This window comes from Platalea leucorodia, assembly GCF_965183815.1.
Source record: "Platalea leucorodia genome assembly, chromosome: 7".
In the NCBI taxonomy this organism is placed as follows: domain Eukaryota; kingdom Metazoa; phylum Chordata; class Aves; order Pelecaniformes; family Threskiornithidae; genus Platalea; species Platalea leucorodia.
Genome location: NC_138829.1, coordinates 47,373,772 through 47,393,013, shown reverse-complemented (window position 1 = coordinate 47,393,013; position 19,242 = coordinate 47,373,772). Strand labels below are relative to the sequence as shown.

The window sequence follows — 19,242 nt, the reverse complement described above, 5'->3', positions numbered from 1 at the left end:
AAGTACTGAAAGGCCACAGTAAGGTCTCCCCGGAGCCTTCTCTTCTCCAGGCTGAACAACCCCAACTCTCTCAGCCTTTCCTCATAGGAGAGGCGTTCCATCCCTCTGATCATTTTTGTGGCGCTCCTCTGGACCTGCTCTAACAGGTCCATGTCCCTCCTGTGCTGAGGACCTCCCAGAGGCTGCATCCAGCAGAAACGTGGCTTGTGGGAAGTAATGCGAAAGAGTGGGTGAGGGAAAATGGCTGCAGCCTGGCAGCAGCACTTTGGCAGAGGCAAGGAGGGCACGGAAAGCTGGAGGTTGCTGAAAACTGGCGGGTGGCAAAGCCGCATGCGAAGAGCCACGAACATGAGTGCCACCAGCTTGAGCGGCTGTGGCAGCAGCTGGAGAGCCAGCGAGCGAGTGAGGGAAAGAGCAATGTAACAGAACCGGTGCATGAGGGCGGTCAGCTCCGTCACGGTTTTGGGTTCAGCTGGGATTGTTGGGGGGCACCTGGGAAGGCCAGAGTGGGCTCTCCTGCGCCAGAGCAGCACGGGAAGGGGACGAAGCCTGAAGCAGAGAGCTGCTTTGGGAGAGCCCGGAGATCTTCAGCAGCAGCGACTGCATGTGGGCATGAGCTGTTTTCCAAGGCAGTGGAGAAAGGAAAGGCAACGGCTACCCCCTATGCTGCCTGTCGTTAACAACGCAGACGAATGTGGATCTCTGAAAAACCTCACGTAGAGGAGGTTTCTTACTGCTTGCAGTGAGGTCATTGTCAAATAAATCGTATAAAAGGCTTGCTTTCTAGAAAAAGGTGTTGACACTGAGAGGTGCAAAGGGTCCACCTCTCAGCACAGCAGTCTCCTCCAGCGCTGCTGCAGTCGCCGGCGCTTGGGTTGACCCAGGCGGTGCAGCACGGCGCCCTCGATCCCGTCTCCCTCAGCCACGCCGCCCTTGCAGCCCGCCCAGGAGCTGTTTCAGGGCTTCAGCCCCCAGGTCCCCCTCGCCCCGCTCCAGGCCTCCGGGAGCCGGGCGGAGAAACCCCAGGCCGGCGCGGGGTGCGGGCGGCGGGGCTGCGGGTGGGGCGGAGGGCAGCGGAGCTCCGCGCCCGCCGCCGCCGCGGGAAGAGCCACGGGGGGGGGGCTCGGAGGCGCCTCCCAGGCCCCTCCCGAGCCCGGGGCTCCCCGCCCGCCGCGCCTGGGGCCGCGGCAGCGAGGTCGCGCCTGTCGGGCCGGCGGGGAGAGCAAGGCCGGGCGGGGGGCTGCGAGTGGCCGCCTCCGGGGCAACGCCTCAGGAGGCCTCCGGTGCCCCGGGCCTTGCCGGGGGGGGGCAGGCCAAGGCCGGTCAGGCAGGGCGGCGCTGCCAGCCCCGCGGTGTCTCTGGTGCAACGGCAGCCGGGCCGCGCCGCCCAGCCCCGCTCTCCCCGGGACGGGCCCTCCCCGGTGCGGGCTCCCTGCCGTGGGGCCGGCGCCGCTGCCCGCGGGGTCGCCGCTCCTACGGCCCCCCTCCCCCCACCTCCCCGCCATGGCAGCGCGGGGGCGCCCCGTGGGGGAGGGGAGCGGGGAACCGAGGGACGCATTCGGGTGCGAGGCGGAGCCTGAGCATTTTATGAATGGGCTCATATGACGTCAGTGGGGGCGGGAAGAGAGGCCCCGTCTTTCACCAATCCCGCGAGACTATCGGGCGGCGAGGCCAATCGGAGCACGGCCGCCCGTTGAGGGCCATCCCCGCCGGCCAATGGCGGCGAGCGAGCGGTGCCGACCACGTGGGGCGCAGGCCGCAAGTAGTACGGGGGCGTGCGGCCGCTCGCTCCCTGCCCCCTCCTTCCCGGCGCGGCAGGAGCGTGGCGGGGCCGCGCGGCCCCAGGGCGGGCGGGGCCGGCCGCGTTGCCGGGTAACCCGCTGGCGGAGCGCCGCCTCAGCCAATCGCGGCGCAGCGGGGGCGGGCGCCGTGACGGCTGCGGGTCGGCGGTGGCCGGGAGGGCTCAGTTCGGCCGCGGCCGCCTCCGCAGCATGGTGGCTCCCGCCGCGCTCCCGGCCGCCGGCCTCTTCTACTGGGTGGGCGCGCTGGGCGCCCTCTACGCGGCGGCGCTGGCCTCCTACCGCCTGCTGGCCGGCCTCCGCCTCTGGCTGCTGGGCAGCGGCGCCGCCGCCGTGGGGCCGGCGCTGGGCGCCTGGGCAGGTGAGTGCGCGTCCCGGCCGGCCGCGCCGCCCCCGCGGCGGCTCTCCCCCCCCCTCCCCTGCCCCTCACCCGCCGCGGCCCGGGCAGGGCCCCCCGCGGGAGCGCGGCGGCGGCCTCGGCCCGGCGGGGAGGCGGGCGGGCTGCGCTCCTGCGGGCAGAGCGGGCAGCGGGCGGGCCCTCGGGGGCGCCGGGGCAGCGGCCGGCGGGCGGCAGCCGGGACCCCGGGCGGGCCGGCCTGGGGCAGCGGCTGAGGGGCCGGCGGGCGCCGCCGCTCGGCCGGGCGTGCCCCCGCGGAGCCGGGCTCAGGCTCCCCGCCGCGGGGCGGCGGTCAGAGCGGGTCTCGGGGGAAGCGCTGTCCGTCGGGACGCGCGGGCGTCGGGGCTTGTCGGAACTTCGGCTGGGCCGCCTGGCCGGGCCTGGCCGGGCGCGCAGCCCGGCTCGGGGTCCGCGCTCCGCAGAGCGGTGCCCGCCCGAGGGGAGCGGTCCCGGTGCCGGTGCCGGCAGGGGCTCCCCGCGCGCCGGCGGGCGCCCGCCCCCTCCGTGCCGGCGCTGGCGGCTGGCTCCGCGCGCGCCGGCCTCGCACCTCATCGCTGACGTCACGCCAGCCCCGTCCCCCGCCGCCCCCGGAGGAGCGGGCCCTGCCCGCCGCCTGCCCGGCGGAAGCGGGGAGCCGGGGGAGCGGCGCCGGGCCGGTGGCTGGGCGGCGGCCGGCGGCGGAGGGCGGCTGCTGCGAGCCGCCGCGGCGGGAGGGTCGGAGGGGGAGGGAGCAGACGCGCCGAGAACGACTCGGGCCGAGCGGCCGTGCGGGACTTGCGCCGCCCGCCTTTCCCCGGCGGGCCGCCCCCTCTCGAAGGCCGGGCCGCGGCTGCCTGCGGCTCGGGGCCCCTCGGAAGCGGGCTGCGGCTGGAGCGGCCGTCCCTGGCGAGAGGGGCGACAGCGATGGCCGGGAGGAGCGGCCGCGGCGCTGCTTTGGCATCCCAGGAACGCGGGAGCGCTGTGGAAGCAGAGCAGCGGGTGTTCCCCGGGCACCGCCAGTGCTGCGTTGCGCTAACTTTTCTCAGGTCTCCGATTCCTCGTCCCGGGAAGCGTGCTGGGGAGAGACCACTGCTTCCGTCTTACTCTGACACTGCTACAGTGGCTTTTAAGCAGTGGTGAGGAGTTAGAAAGGGCTTCTCTGCCAGTGTAACAGATCAGGCCAAGAGAATTCTCAAATCCATTCATGCCAAAGGCAGTGGGAAGGGAAAGTCCTGTGTCTGGCTAGGAATTGATACGCTGGGCCATAAAAATAATTGCGAACTGTAAGAGCTGTGGGTTTGAGATGAGGTGATAGTTTAAAAGGCTGCAAAAGGCGCTTCCTTCCCTGAAGGCGAGTAGGAGGGCATCGGGTGCTTAGGCTGCAGCTGCTTCTGGGTGGCAGACCCGTAGGTACGGCAACCCCACAACAAGCTGGGAGGTTGCAGGGCTAAGGAAGGTGATTCCCCATAACCTCTGCGAGAGCCAACACAGAACTTGTATGTGAAGACATTGTCGGGTAATTGAAGGTCTGCTTGTGTGAGACGCCAGTAAACCAGCAATGCTACTGGCAGCGGGCATAACCCCAGCGCATGTCACAGGTCCTGCATGCACAGGCTTGAAATACAGCAGCAGTGCTTTGGACAAGTTCTAGCATTAGGTACAAATGATTAAGGCCCATGTCTTCCAGCTAGAGAAATGGTATGCCTGTTGAAGACATGGTTGGCATGGAAGACCCAAAGCCTCTTTGACTTTCTAAGGTTGGTTTTGAACATATTACTACGTTATCAGTTGCCTGCTGACCTGTGGTGCATCGCACAAGTCTGGGTGCTTACTTTAGCTTGTACTGCATTGTTTCAAACATGGAAGTTTGTAGTGCTTGAGCCAAACGCCAGCTTACCGACTGGAACCACAAGCTGTAGACAACAGATCTTTCCTCAGTCACATCCTCAAACATCCCGTGGACAGAGGACTGCGATGCAGATGTCCTCTGTCACTGACTCGTACAAGTGCAGGCAGCAGCAGCAGGCCATTGTATGTGGCCAATGGCTGTTCGCAAAAATTCTTTCTCTTTGCCATGATCGTGATCTTCAAGGCACGGAGGAAGAGGAGCGTTGGCACTACAGCTAAATTCCCTGTGTTTATTACTCCTGCTCTGAAGTAGGAGCACTGCTGCAATGTGAAGGAGGATGGAGAAACAGGATGATAGTGCCTGCTAACTTGGACCTGAGCTGTCACTGTAGAAGGATCTGTGGCCATCATCGGCTAGCTGTTGTATGTCCTCTGCGTGCTGCTGATGCAGGCGAGATGCTGCTTCACTGGGGCAGCTGCTGTAGTCTCCAGCTGAAAGGAGGAGAGGTTTTCTCACTCTGAATAAGCACTGGGATGGTTTGCCCTGAAGTGCATGGTGGCACCAGCTAGGTGCACCCCTCTGCTCTGCTGTGCTTTGTGGCAGCCCATAGGCTGGGGAGGCTCTCTGTTTCCTCTCCTCCTGGAAAGGAGGATGAAGACACAGCTGCAGACGTATTGGGTCACCTTGAGAATTCGCAAATTACTAAGTCATACTGTGGGAAGAAGTGCATTTCTTCCTCTCCTGGTCTTTTAAAAACCAATGGGTTTGATGCTAATTAGCTGCTGTGATTACTGTGACAATGCATTCTTTCTCCTGCACAACTAGAAAGCAACTTTACAAAAGCTAGAAAGCCCTCTAAGGGCTTGTAAAGCCCTTTTGTAATGGCTTCTTACTGCCCTTTAACTCATCTGCAGGTCTGAAATTGAGTTGCAGATTCTTTCCTTGTTTTCTTAGTGGGTTTTTGGTTGCGTATATGCAACTGCTTCCTTCTATGCTCTGTCTAATTCACTGGTGTTTAGAAGGAGCGGATGTGAGGAGGAGGAACTACATGAACCGGTAATGTACTCTGAGAAAATTAGGTTTGTACTACTTTAAATAGCAGCTGCTTTGACAAAAAGTTAATTTTTCTGCGGTCGCACTTATGTGTGAAGGTCTGTATGCAGCTGTTATGGTTTTCTCTCCCTGTAACTCACATCTGGCTTGGTTTTGGCTACCGTGCAGTGATGGAACTTGGATGGATGTTGTGTCGATGTGGGATTTCTGGGTGCATCTTGAGAGGGAATACAGTGAAAATTCCTGGGTCGACTGCTCTGTACTTTTAGTGTGCCTCATAAATTGGTAACAGAAGATGAGAATAACAGCTCCCTTGCTTGGAAAACAGTTTAGCTAAATAAACCACAGCCTCGACTCCTTGGCACTCTGCTCCTGTCATTCTGAAATCACCAAGAATACCGCAAAGATGTGGCTATTCCCCCGCCTTCCTCGAGACAGGCGGATCTGTTGGCAGCGCTGGTAGTTGTGATCCGTAATGGTGTTTCCTTAGGTTCGATGAGAGTGTCCCATTGATGGTGGTGGCAGGCAGCCACCTCGCTTCTCTGCCATTGACAGTTGGGTGTATGCTGGAGCGCAGAGTGTCTGGAGCGGGGAACCGTCTGCTGCTGTCATAGCTCCTGCTTGGAGAGTTGCCGTATCTCCTATTTTAGGAAGCCGCCTCTCTTTCTGGAAAAGATGAAATTGTTTTTCTGCCCTTTCCCCTCAGTAACTTGGTGAAATTAAGTCAAAATCCTATGGTAATTTGGACTGGAAGGGACCTCAGGAGGCTTCTAGTCCAACCTCCTGCTCAGGGCAGGGTCAGCTGTGAGATCAGACCAGTTCAGTATATGCAAATAATCAACTCTGTATATTCAAAATACACTGGCACTACAAGTTGGAGTGATCTGATGCTCTAAAATTTCTAACATCTTGGCCATGTCAGATACTTAAACTTATCTTTCTTTTTTTCTGGCTTTTTTTCATTTTAATGAGAAATAATTTTTTTCCAATTTGCTGTAACTGAAGTGATGTGTTAACTGGAAACAAACTTTGACTGTGTAATTGGCCATATGACACTCAAAAGTCCTGTTTTCTTTCTAGCCTCACAGTGGCTTAGAAAAGGGTCCACTTCTTCCCCCAGTGCCTTTGATACAAGCATGGTTGAATAATCGCACATTTAGTCATTACAAAATGTCTGATAGTGATGATGCTTTCTCATGTGGTGAATACAGCTGTACAGTTGTATTGGGGCCAACAAATGTTTGTGAAGATGAGCTTGCCTTAATTAAGCTTCTTGGAATTTATTCACTAACATGCAAAAATAACTAAATGTGGGCCCTTTGCTCTAGATTTCTTAAAAAAGAATCTGTAAGAGGTCATTAATCAGGATGGTGCTCTCAACTGCCTCTAACTTTCTGTAATTTGCTTTTAGACAAAACCTCCTTATTCAGTCTTAAACCGTTCTTTTCCTGTGTAAATGTTTAACAATAAGCTCTTTCAGCAGCAGCAAAGCTGGGTGAGCGTGCTCTGCCTGTTCCTGTTGGCTTCTTCTACTTAACACGGGCTACATTTGACTACCCATAGTCCAGCATCTAAAAATAGCGATTTGTATACCAGGGCCACTAAGGGAGGCATGAAAAATGTATGTAACTGGGTACGTGAGCAGTGGAGTAGATACTTAGTTTTTAAAAGACCTGACCGTAAAGACACAAATAAGAATATGCAGGGTGATGCCCAAACTCTTATTGACTAGGAGGTTGGGGTAATAACAAGCTCTAAATCAGACCTTAACAATAATGTTGTTAGATTAACAAGATGTGATGCTTAGATGAAGAGGAAGATGTGACAAGCTAAATTTTGTGCTTGTAAATGGTTTGAGTTAGATTCCATCTCTAAGATTATGCTTCCTGTAGTCCCTGGAAATGGCGTATTATAAAACAGACCCTGATCCTTATGAACTTCTTGGGACAACCTTAATGAAATAAGTCAGATGATAAATGATTTTAATGATGATTTAAGAACTTCATACAAAGGACGTTCACTGTAGTGCTGACCAGGTGGTAACCTGTTGATAACTTTGGTCAGCTTTCACAAGCAGCATCATTTTCCAAGTTCCTTAGCATCAAGTGAAATAGTTGTTACCTGAAGGCTTTTTTGCTTTCTGCAAATAAGTTTCAATCCCTGTTGCACAAATGAGCGCAATCTTGCTTTGAGGATGTTTGGCGATGTGCAATGATAGTTGACGGATCATGTCACAAATCACTGTTGCAGATTTAAACAGCTGACCTAGTGCAGTGTGTGGTGAGGGTGTAGTTAGTGGGCAAACGAAGGGAGTTTCAGCCTCTCTCAGCACTGCTTTCTCTGCAGGATGTGAGGAGAGGCTCTGCGCAACGCCCTGTTTTCCCTGCACCCGAGTGCTTGGCTGCTGTGTGCGGAGCTTTGGGGAGAGCTTTTGGTTCTCTCTCATTCTTTAGCAGAATCACTTATTCAGGGATTTATTATCTTCAGCACTTTGGATCCGTGGCAAGGGTTTTCTGGTCTTGTTCTCAATTCTGGGCACTACACAAACACTTCTGCCCTTGTATGAAATAAAGCATGGCACTCGTCAACCCAAAAAGTAACGTTAAGAACATGGGAAAATATGTCAGCTTGCTTATAACTCTTGATCATGACAGCTCAAGTCAAACTCGCACCTGAACTTGGAGCGTGTATTGTTTTCTTGCATGGCTGTTCGCAAAGTGCTCCTGAAGGGTTGCTGCACTGAAGTGTGGCTCTGGGAGCGATCTGGTGCAAGTGTCCTAATGCTGTCCCTCCGTCAGGGCTGAGGTCTTTGCCCGGTGTGCAGGAGCCAGGGAGCGCATGGGGTCGAGGTCCACCTTCTAACCTTTAATCCAGTTCTGTATGGAAAGGGGTGCCGGGCAAGGGGTAGCTGGCAAAGCTAGCACACCTCCTTAAAGAAGCTGTAGGCTTTTATACAGGTTACAACAAAGAAGTTGCACAGTACTTGGTCATCGGTCAGCTATCGATCAGGTAACTGATGCTCTTCTGAGCAGATTTACAAAGGCAGTCTGACATTAGCATGTAAGGTCCCCTCCCAGGGGGTGATTTGTACTATGCTAATTAGTCCTAGGTTACCTTCCAGCATCCCTACTTCTTTTTCCCCCATCCCCTGGGCATTAGCACATTCTTGTCATTCTGGTTTTATCTTGCTGTGATTCTTTACTTTGAGGACCACACTAATCCTGTCTGAACTTCCCAGAAGTGCTGTGCTCCAGTGTGTGTGGCTTTTTTTTTTTCCCATTTACCATGTAACATTTCCCAGTATCCATCCTAAATTTTCTCTGGTAAAAAAATTAGCTGTCTTCCTTTAGTCATCAGTCCTACTCATAGCTTGTAATTTAGAAGACTTCTGTCTGTGTCTCCCTCTGGCCTGCTCTTTGTTGGACTAAGCAGGCGCTGCTCTTCCAGAGTAACCCAGGAGAGGTGGGATCTCTGACCCTGTTCTAGGCTCAGCAGCTCGCGCTGCGCAGTACTTCACTGGGCTGCAACTCCTTTTGAGACCTTGCAGCTCTTAGTGAGTCAGGGAGGTTCTCTACTATTTTTTACGTAGGCTACTGCTGCTAACATACCCTAAAATTAGTTTTGCTTCCTGGACAATATAAAAGAGTGAACCATACTCTGTTTTCTACAATTTTGCTGTCTTTCTGCTTCTTGATCGCTTCTTTTAGGTGTTTTCCTTTGCACGTGATGTTACTAACTGTTTAAAATGTCTGCTTAGTAGGATTGCTCAACACCTGTTGCATTAAGTGCTCCTTCTTGCGCTCTCTGGTCAGAAGAGAGGGAGAGCAAATGCTTAGAGCCCAGAAGTCCAGAGTCCCATCTCCGGTTCTGCTGCGTCCCTGCTGATGGGCTTCAGCACTTCACTTCTGGCTTGTGTCAGCACCTGTTGAGACTCAGTGTGTACGTGCAAGCACCATCAACCTCAGCATCAACCAGGCTCATCATCTCCAGCTCTAGAGTTTGATTTGTATGAACACTTCCATTCTCCTGTTTTTGGTTTTTTTTTGGTTTTTTTTTGAGAGATGCTTTTCACTTTTCAAGTGAAATTCTGGGTGGAAGTGTTCAGTAATGCAGAGCTAATGTCACTGGGGAACTTGAATCAGAATATGAATGGGCTTTGCCATGTTTAACTGCAGGAACAGCGATGCATGTGAAGGAGAGTTAAATGCTATAGTATGTATGGTCTCTCCACCTCCAAAAAAAGGTAATGGTGAGTGGAGGACAGATGCTGTTTGCATTAAGGTGAAAGGAATACCTATCTCTGATAAACAGCCTGAGAGGGAAATGCTTGAAAATTTATTACCCTGGGGTATGAATAGCTGTGTTATTTTAAGCTAGCTTGTTCTCTCAACCTTCTGGGTATTTTAAAGTAGGAATACTTGTAATGGAAACCAGTTACTTAAAACTAGGCAATTTATATGAGGATGTAATCTAGAGTAGTATCTTGCTGAGTTTCTTTACATTGCTTTTTTGGCCAGTGTACTTCCCTCCCCTTTGGGAAGGTTACCTGTGAAGCGCCTTGGTGAAAGCAAGGAAAGGCCCTGTGTAGGAGTGAGGAGCAGAGGAGTGCCTCCAGCAAAGCAGCCCAACTGGAACTGTGCCGGGTGTTCGAGCCGGTTGGGTAAATGCGCTCCTGTGTAAGGATTAGATTTAGGGTTGTTGCTTGTAACTTCCGATGACTTCTGTTGCTCACTTAGTGATAGGCTTTAGGAAACCTAGGTTCCTAGATTGAAGCAAAACACTTTTCAGATTGAGTACATTAATATCTGAAAATGCTTGAATTAGGGCTATTTGACTTCATTCCCCTGTATTACATTTAATTGCACAAAAGGATTCTACCTTAAATCTGCTATTTTTTGACTCCTGATTATTTAACCTTAATGTAGTATTTTTTTTCCAAATCTGTGCAACTTCCCAGATTCCTGGAGTTGAAGTCTAGAGCAGTGTACCATCACCCACCGCGTGAGTCATTAGCAGAGCTGAAATCCTGATCCACAATATAAGCTTCTCCAGCTAACGCTGGAAAAGAGCTATATGCAAAATTTCCTACTGAGCTTTTAATTTACTCCCCTGCCCTCTGCAGCAGATGGTGACACCTAAAATCCTGGGGTTTGGTTGTAGGTTTTGAAAGAAACCTCTTGTGTGGCAGTTCTTAAAACTGGAGATGAGATGTCCAGAAGCTGAGCCTCAGGGAAAACATTGCCTGTCCCTTTGTTTCTTGTACTTCTTTTTCCATTTTTATGTCACCCTCCCTGCTTCTTTCTCTCCTGAGTGTTCTCTTGTGTTTCTCTCGTCACTCAGTTGCTTGTCCCAAAGAGGGTGGGAAACAGCTGTGTGGCTCAGGTTGAGGCATATGTGCAGTACTTACTGTCTAGCTGACTGTACAGGATTTGGTTTTTGTTGCTTGTTTTTTTTTTCTGTTTTTTTTCTACCTCTTTCCTATTTTCTCCTCTTAAGTAATCATGAGCCGTGGTGTACTAGGAGGGTGTATTACATCAGTCATGCCAGTGCCCGAGGGACAGCTGCACTTCCACCTCTTGAGGAGCTCTGTACTTAGTGGACAAGGAAGAGCAGGGGTGAGGAGCTCAGCCCTAGGGACGTTAATCACAAACATTTTCCAGAGGATTTTCATGTATGTTAGAAGACTACCGCTGAAGCAGAAAGGGAGAAAAGCTATAATGACAGAAGGGGAATGGGAGGTGTGGGCAAAGGTTTTTGTTGTTGAGGGGAAGAAACTGTTGTGCAGAGACTAAAGAGTTTGGTCTCCTTCCAAAGTCTCTAGTCCCTACTTCTAGATGCAGAGGTTTGCAGAGGTGTGCAAGAGTGTCTGTACATATGGAAAGCAGAAGGCAGAGAACTATCTACAGTGTGACTGCTGCGACCAACCAACACTTGCTTATGCTTGCACGCTGCTCTTCTCCGTACTCTGCTTCACCACTGGATCCTTGTTCCAACACTCCCCTTTGTATCTCTTCTGAAGCTTCTGGTTGACCTGTTTCCCATGGGCTGCAGCCCCTCTGCTTCCTTCACCAGGATTCTTATCCTGCCAGCAAAGGCATTTGATGTATAAACTTGTTATTCACTAATATATTTTTTTTCTTGAAGAGGTGTATATGCCCAGCATTCCTGGTGTCTGAGTTCCATCTGCCACAGGAGCTTTCCATCTCCAGAGCGTGACTGAGTAGCGGTGATTCAGCACAGCTCACGAGCCAGATCTCTTAACAGGAGGGAGACGAAGCAACCAACCAGGAGAAGGACAGGGCAGTAAATGATCGCTGCACTGCTGGAAGAAGCTGCTGCTCTGTCAGTAGTTGAACAAGGGATTAGATTTAGGGTTTCTTGGTGTTTGTTCCTGCCCTCAGATGTCCTGCCTCTCCAACCCAGCGTTTGTTTGGCATGGCAGAAAGGGTTGTGTGTTCTGATCAACTTACAGTTGTGCTTAAAGGCAAGTTACCTGTCCTAATACAAACTCTTTACCTCCGTCTCCTTGTCCCAGTAGTCCCAATTCTGCCTTCAGATTTATGTCAAAACTTTTGGTGCTCTGCAGCTTTGTGTTGGTTCCTAGATTCTGATCTAAGATCCTCCATTTGCTGGACTGGTTCTTCACCTTTGCTATTTTTTGCCAATTCTAGTTGTGGTCTGGCTGTTCACTCCAGCCTCCAGGGCCTCATTCATTTTCCTTTGCACTGGAATCAGTTTGCTGCCTCTCTCAAGTGATGTCAGTTTATAAATGAGATATCGTCAGTCACAAGAAGACTGAGTGTGTGGTTTTACATCATGGCTTTTTGAACTAATTGTTTGGTGTGGGGAAAGAAGAAGGTAGATGGAGAGCTCTTCTGCTTTTCTCCTCCTTGTGCTGGCACTAGTGTTTGTCTTGTTCTGTGGCGATCTAGTCCGGCAGCAGATTGACCACTTTTGGCTATTGATGCTCCTTAGACTGCTTTGCTGTGCGTCAAATGAGTTCCAATGCTGGTGCAACAGAAGGGAAACTCAGCAGTAGCATAAAACTGTATGTTGAGGATACAGTTAAGCCCAGTGGTCAGCTTGAGTTGCTCCAAGACCAGACTGCTGCCAAAAGAATTGCTTCTGCTCTGGTCGCTGGCTGTGAGCTCTCACTGCTTCCCTTATGTTGCCTCTAGTCGATGCGTGGTGGAGGTGGTGCAAGTGAGGTCTGCTTGCTAGCATGGCTGACAATTAACTCTGCAAGAAAGACCAGCTGCGGGGTTAGCTGGATCAGCGTACTGATCTGCCTGAAAAGCAATTGGTGAACAGATGCTGGGGAAGCAGGTGGGAGTGTATGGTCGGGTGGCATCCTGCGGCTACGCTGGCTTAAACGGAGCCTAAAACTGCAGGAGGAGCCTGTTGTCACTTCTGTTGCTTGGCCCCATCTTGACGGGCTATTCCAAAGTCTTGTTTTGCTCGGTTCCGTGGGGGTCAAGGTGGGCGGCAGGTACGCAGTCCTCTTGGAGGTATGATGAGAGGCTTGTTTGTGAGTTGCAGAGTACAGGTTTGGAGATCCTTGCTAACAAGTTCTAACAAGCTCCTTTCCTTTTCAAAGATTAGGATAATGGTCTCGTATTGATTTGCTAGTTATGGAATTAATTTTAAGAAAACGTTAAGCCACTCCTTACACAGTAGTTTTGGTATTCTTCTTTCTGTGGGGACTTATCCTTAGGGACAGACCAGTTTGGCTATATTTAAAACTCTAATTCTGGGAACTGAAATCCTGATGTTTTACAGTGTTTGAAAATGTGAGGGGGGTGGGAAATCTGTTCATCCGGAAGTAATTTTGACTAAACTTTCTTGGCTTACAAAGAAAGAGGTGGATTTTCAAGCTACCAGCTATGCAGAATGGTGGTAGGATCTCATCCCAGCTGGATTCCTCACTTCTGTGCTGTCGCTGGTTGTGGTTAAAATCAAAGTGGAGAAGTTCTGATAGGAAACAATGCCTTTCCAACATATGAAAATAATGCATTTGATCAGAGAAATGTTAGTATGACGTACCAGTATAGACTAGCTTGTTTCAGTCACTGTCAGTACCCTTTGGATTGAAACCATGTCTCTTACAAACTAACCTAGAATTTGTCTCCTTGCAGCTTTGCTTTTTTTTTTTCTTTTTTTGCCTCTCAAATTTACTTTCAGCACAAATTCTGTACAAATAGAGGAAGTAGATCTGAGTAAGAATATTTTATAAGTACATAATGTTTTAAAATAGTCTTTTCTGTAGAAGTTGATTTATATTTTCATTTTTAAAGGCTTACTTTTGAGGGAATTAGTACTATGGCATGCATCAAAGCAAGGGATGCTGATCATAACTTTTAATGCTTGATCCTGTCCTGCATATAGTCTTACTAGCTGTGAATTTTCTGCAGTCTGAAGCTTTATTTATTTATTCCTAAATCTTGGAGCAGTAATATGGGTATGTATTTGTGTGGGGTTTTTGGTTTTTTACTTAAGGTGTCTTGGTAACTTTGATGCAAGCTACTTTCACAATGGCCATTTTTAGTGTGAATGATGTTCCTAAATTCAGTAGTGCATTAGTTTGCAGGTGGGGTGGGCTGCTCTGCCTCTAACAGTGACCTGACCAGACTCGGCTGTGCCCCAGCTGGCCTGTATTCAGGGTGCTGATGTCCATGTACATGTCCTGTTGCTTTTGGGACAGCAGTGTTTTGGTGAGGTGGCACTGGCTGTCTGACCATGCTGTAGGAAAGGTTTGAGGGACCTGAAGGAGAGCGGCAGAAAGCAGAATTGCTGGAACAGTTCTGCTGGCAGTGGGGGAGCTTTGTGCTGTTTTGGGGGGGTCTCTTGAGAAAGAGGCTGGCAGGGCCTAGGGATAATAAAGCTGTTTTGGCAGACTGGTTCTGGCCAGTGGACTAAAGGTACCAAGATCAGTCTGTGCTGAGGTGGTAAGAGCAACCTCCTTTGCTCTTCCAAGTGTCTGACTTCTAAAGGAGAGGTTTCTCTTGGACCAGAAAGAGAAGTCCAATAGCAGGCCCCCAGTCCCACTTGGAGAGGAGTGGGGGAGCACTACTGGAAACCTTCTCTGTTGTTTGTTCCTCTAGTGGAAGCTGTAAACCTTTCTAAATCAAAAAGTCCTCAAGAAGTTGGGATAGGAGAGCTGCAAGGATGGGGTGTCAAAAAGGGGTGCGAGCAGCAAATAGAAAAAGAGGGATGGGGCAGGAGGTCAAACAGGGAGCCAGAGGGCTGCAACCTATTGTGCGTGCTGCTTTCCAGAGCATCCAGGCAGTTGGTGGGTGCTGTTCTCCCTTCATAGCATTACATCTCTGGACAAAGGATGTTGCTGGGAATTCCTCTGAGCTGCCTTTTTTCTGAGCCGTGGCTGGTCAGCTTGCTTGGGACGAGCTGAAGAGTCCTGTCACCACTCAACTGAGTGGGGGACTCTCTAAATGAAAAGGGCATTGGGGAGATGGCAATGAAGACCTTGGAAGGAGGTTGTGGTGGAGCTTGATGGCGGGCTGCTGCATTCTTAGTGTAAGTATCCACAGAAGTCTCCTCCTTGCCAGGAACAGGGTAAGGGTTGAGGCCACGGCGAATAGCGCTGCGTCTGTGCCTGTGCTCCCTGACAGAGCCAGGGCTCAGCGGGACCTGCGGCTGGCGTGGAGCGAGGGCTGGCCCGGGGGCCCTCCCCTCTGCCCGGGGCCTGCGCCCTGCTGCCTGGGTGTGGGACGGGGCGCACGCAGGGCTGTCGGCACCCGGTCGAGGGGGAACGCTCTGCCCGGGCCTCTGTGAAGGCCACCTGCAGGGACGCGTGGGGCAGGGCGGCGAGGTGCAGGAAAGGCTGTCACTTGTGTCACTTCTGTCTGCTGCTGCAGCCGAGCACGGTGCAGGCTGCGCTGTGAGGAAAGCTCTGGTAGCCCCCAACTGGTCCTGCTGGAAGCCGGGCTCCCTGGGAGGGCCAGCCGCTGGCCTGGAGCGGGGCTCCAGCCCCTGGACGATGCGCGATTTTAGTGTCAGTACGGATCCCACCGCGTGCCGTGACATGGGCATACTGGCGTGAATGTGTAGGGGCAAAAGGGGACCCTCGCACCTGATGAACCCACGCGAGGCTCGCGGGCTGAGCGGCTGCTTCCCTCGCGGGGCGCGCCTGCTTGCCGGCTGCCGTGGGGCGGCGGGGTGCCGTGGGGCGGCGGGGTGCCGTGGGGCGGCGGGGTGCCGTGGGGCGGCGGGGTGCCGTGGGGCGGCGGGGTGCCGGGGCGGCGGGGTGCCGTGGGGCGGCGGGGTGCCGGGGCGGCGGGGCCGTGGCCGGGTGCCGGGCGGCGGCCGCCTGTCGGGGTCCCCGTGTCCCCTTCCCGCGGCGCCGCAGCGCCCCCTGCCGGCCCCGCCCGGCGGCCGCTGGGCGCCGTCGGACCGAGCCGGTGCCGCCGCCCCGCCGCGCCCTCGCTGGGCGCCGGCCTCGCTCCCCGCTGGCTCCGGTGGGCGGCGGGGGAAGCCCGCCCCGCTCCCGGGGGATCCGCTCCCCGCGGGCGAAGGCCGCTCCCGCCCCCGCGCAGGGCTAACGCCGCCTCACCTCATCCGCCCCGGCCGCGCCGGGAGGGAGGAGGAGGAGGAGTGCCGTCACTGCGGCGGCTCCCGCGCCCGTTACCTAACCGGTGACATAACGCGCTCCCTCCGCTCCGCTTACGAAACGCCCGGGGCCAGCGCTGGGGCAGGTTCGCAGCCCCTGCAGGCAGGCGGCGGGGCCCTTTTGAGCCCGGCCGGGGCGCGGCTGCCTTCCCCCTCCGGCGTTCCCGTTACCCCGGGCTGCGGGCGCCCTCGCTCCCGGACCCCCCGTCCCGAGGGGCTGCGGGCCGCCCCGTCCGCCGGCAGTGAAGGGCCGGCGCCCGCCGCCGGCGGTGCGGAGGGGCGGCGGCCCCGGGACGTCCCCGGGCGAGGGGGGTCCGCGGCCGCCTCGCCCGAGGGGGACGGTGGTGGCCCGGGGGGCCGCTGCTGGCCCGCGGGGGACGGTGGTGGCCCGGGGGGGCCGCCTGGCCGGCCCCAGCCCTGCGGTGCCCGCGGGCGCTGCCGCTGCCTCCCTGCGCTGCCGGGGAGGAGAAAGTGCATCGAATCCATTGCGGCCGACGCGTTTAAGGAGGCTTGGTGTGAGCCTCGTTTCCATAGGGAAATCTGGGGAGTTATCCACCGGGGAAAATATTGCAAGTTTTCAAGGGCTCGGAGTGAGATATAGAAGGCATCAGTGGCTGTTTCTTTATTTAGAAATGGGAAGGGAAAGGCACTGTCGCCTGAGCTTTTCCCTCGATCTTTATCGGAAACACCTACTGCAAAACAGTGCCGGTACAAATAAAACAGTCAAGGATTTCTAAATTTCTTTAACATAAGAGTCTCCCTAATGCTTGACGGTAATTTATCGAGGGCATTTCTCATGAGACAGCTGTAACCTTCCAGATTGATTAACTTGGGTGTGTTAACGTCATTCATAGCCCCCCCACCCCGATGGATAGAAATACTCAATTAAAGCAAATGTAATTAAGAGCGTGGGATGGAAGGGAACTCTGTGGAACAGTAATTACCGAATATTCTAATTTCAGCTAAAACAATATATACATATTTTAGGCCCAGAAAATACAGAAGAGTCTTCAGATTTGACCGGTTTCTCGCACTGCATCGTTGCCTTTCAGCTCTAAGGGACCCCCTTTTTATGAATGGTAGGTTTTGCTCAATTGAAGAGACTAGCCTGTTCTCCGTTCCTTCTTAAAGTCTGTGGGCTAGAGGGTGCTGCTGAGCACTTGAGTAATCTTCCTGACAATGCGGAGAAGAAAGACTTTTTCAAAAGGTGTGGTTTGAGCTTGTTTAAGCTTCTGTTGGAGAACTGCAGTGCACAAAAGCAAGATAATCAGATGACTTCTAATTTAAACAGAATTGCGCTTGTGTATCCGTTTCTAGTGCACAGGCTAGAATGTAAAATGCGAACTTTAAACAAAACATTGCAGAGTACCTCACTCTTGTTGTAGGCAGGGTATCTTTTGAAGATAAGTTTAACGGATTTTCAGCAACTTTAAACTTTGTCTTTTGTTGTATGAACCATCTATTTGAATAGATAGCTCCTCATCATAATTAGGTGACTTCCAAAGACTCTAGAATTTTAAATCCTTCTTGTGCTACTTCTCTACGTTTTTAAGAGTTGCCTTTATAACGTCTCAGCAGCTGAATAAAGACTTGCCAGCTACATCAGCTTTTATCTGTGCTTGTCTTTGCATCTTTTTAACAGCACATTAGCTATTAAATATACTCCTAAAGCCATCTTTGTCTCTGACAACACACAAGAAGCTATTTCCAGTACAACTGAGAGGTCTCTGCTTTTAGCAAGAATAACGGTCTTATTTAGAGTGAGAGGTTATCGAAGGTTTAGAGATGTTCCTAGCATAGCATAAACATGCCCACCAGTTTCTCGTGGATCTTAGAGTGCACGCAATCACGCTTGAACCTGCGAGAGGGGACACCCTGAGGGGTGGTTTCTTCTCTCCCCAGAAGTGCTACTTTAGCAGTTGGTTTGAGCAAGATTGCACAGATATTTCATTTCAAACTAGTGAGGGGGAAGGGAGGAAGAGTCATATCTGATGCTTTGTGTCTTGGGTAGCAACAGGCAGCTTAAACGGTCTAGTCCAGCTTTTTCTGTACTCAGGAACTGAAGATTTGGGTGACCTGAAATTTTGGATCTTTCCATTCGGTGGGAATAGAAGCGTAACCTTTTACTAGAAGATACAATAACAACTCTAAACAAGAAGATATCGGTTCTCACTTAATGTATACTACTGTAGGAAGCCATCTAGGCTAGTTAGTGTTCCAAACCCTTCAATTTTATTACCTAATTTAAGTGCTGGAGACTTTCACCTGTAGTGGTCACATTAGTTTCAGGACACATTTGTCCTAGACAAGCTGCACACAGATGTAATAAGGATACGATAGATTGACTCGCTCACTTAGAATTGTGAATGTTCTGCAGCCTCACGTGAGGAGCGGTGGGCTGGGTGAATGGGTGCAGCTCTTTCAGGCTCTCGTGACACCAGCGAATGTTTCTCACCTCTGTATCTAGCATGACGTGTCTTATGTTGCTGCTGTGCTCTTCCTTCATCTCAGTAAAAGCACCAGGAACTAGCTATGGGAACTGGCCCCGTCTCCTGGCTTGTCATCGCTCCTGTGGCACAGGAGTGAAGCAGACATACGCTTGTACTCTTGCTTCCCACTGCATGTATGTTGAAGGACCTGAGCTTGCTTTCCGCAGTTGTCATCCTCCTGCCACCTTCACAAGGCCTTGTAAAATTCCCTGTGTGATGCTCCCCATCCTGCTGCTTTGGGACTCCAGGTATGGAAGTCTCTATGCTTCAACTTCCCTACTTTTGAGCAGGCTACATGGTTTGGGCATGAGTCTTGCTGCCACTAAAGCTGTTCTGCAGAATCCTTATTTTCATACCTCTGTGTCCCTAGAGCAAATGCTAACTTCTCAGTGTACAGCTTGTTTTAATGTTGCTTCTAGCCAAAATGAATAAAATATCACTGGGTGTCTTCCTGCCTCAATTTCTGTTCTACTTCTGAGCAGTCAGGATCTCTATGAGAGTTTAATTCCCTGTTCTGTATATAGCTTCTGAATGAAATCTCTCCAAGTCTCACTGCTTTGCAGGTGGATTCTCTTTTTCCCCAGATAGCTTGCGGATGTTACAAATTCTGCCTACATCGGCTTCCCTGTGCTTGTGCTGGAGGGGGAGGAAGTAAATACATTGTGTGGGTGGTGGGGAGGCAGAACTTGGCTGCTCCAAACAGGTAGTAAAAAGTTGTTAAGCTTTTCTACTTCTGTTTTTCTTGCGTGGTACATGACATGAAGAGGGGAAGATCTTGGAAATATCCTAAAACAAAGGAAATGCTTTTGCTGTGCTCAGATCCATCTTTACACCTGCTCTCTCCTGATCTGTTATGCACTGTAGGAGCTGAAGTGTAAAACTTGAAACAAATGTTAATGCTATTAATGCTAACTGCAGGCTGTGCAAACTGGCCTATGAATTAAGATGTGAATTGACTTGCGCTCAAGTTGTTTTTTGCTTTATGGCTGCTTAAAAAAAAAAAAAAAATCTAAGCCTGGAACATAATCAGGATGTTAATGTAGAGTTTAAGTA

General features: G+C 52.3%; 1 protein-coding gene across 1 annotated transcript in view; it reads left to right on the top strand.

The window, feature by feature from the left end:
- Positions 1–1,716: 1,716 nt before the first annotated feature.
- Positions 1,717–19,242, top strand: part of HSD17B12 (hydroxysteroid 17-beta dehydrogenase 12) — a gene marked incomplete at its 5' end in the record, with an annotated part of 94,482 nt that continues 76,956 nt past the window's right edge. The window contains 2 exon segments of the mRNA XM_082318611.1: positions 1,717–1,984; positions 1,987–2,160. Of these exon segments, the coding sequence (XP_082174737.1) occupies positions 1,717–1,984; positions 1,987–2,160 (442 nt within the window).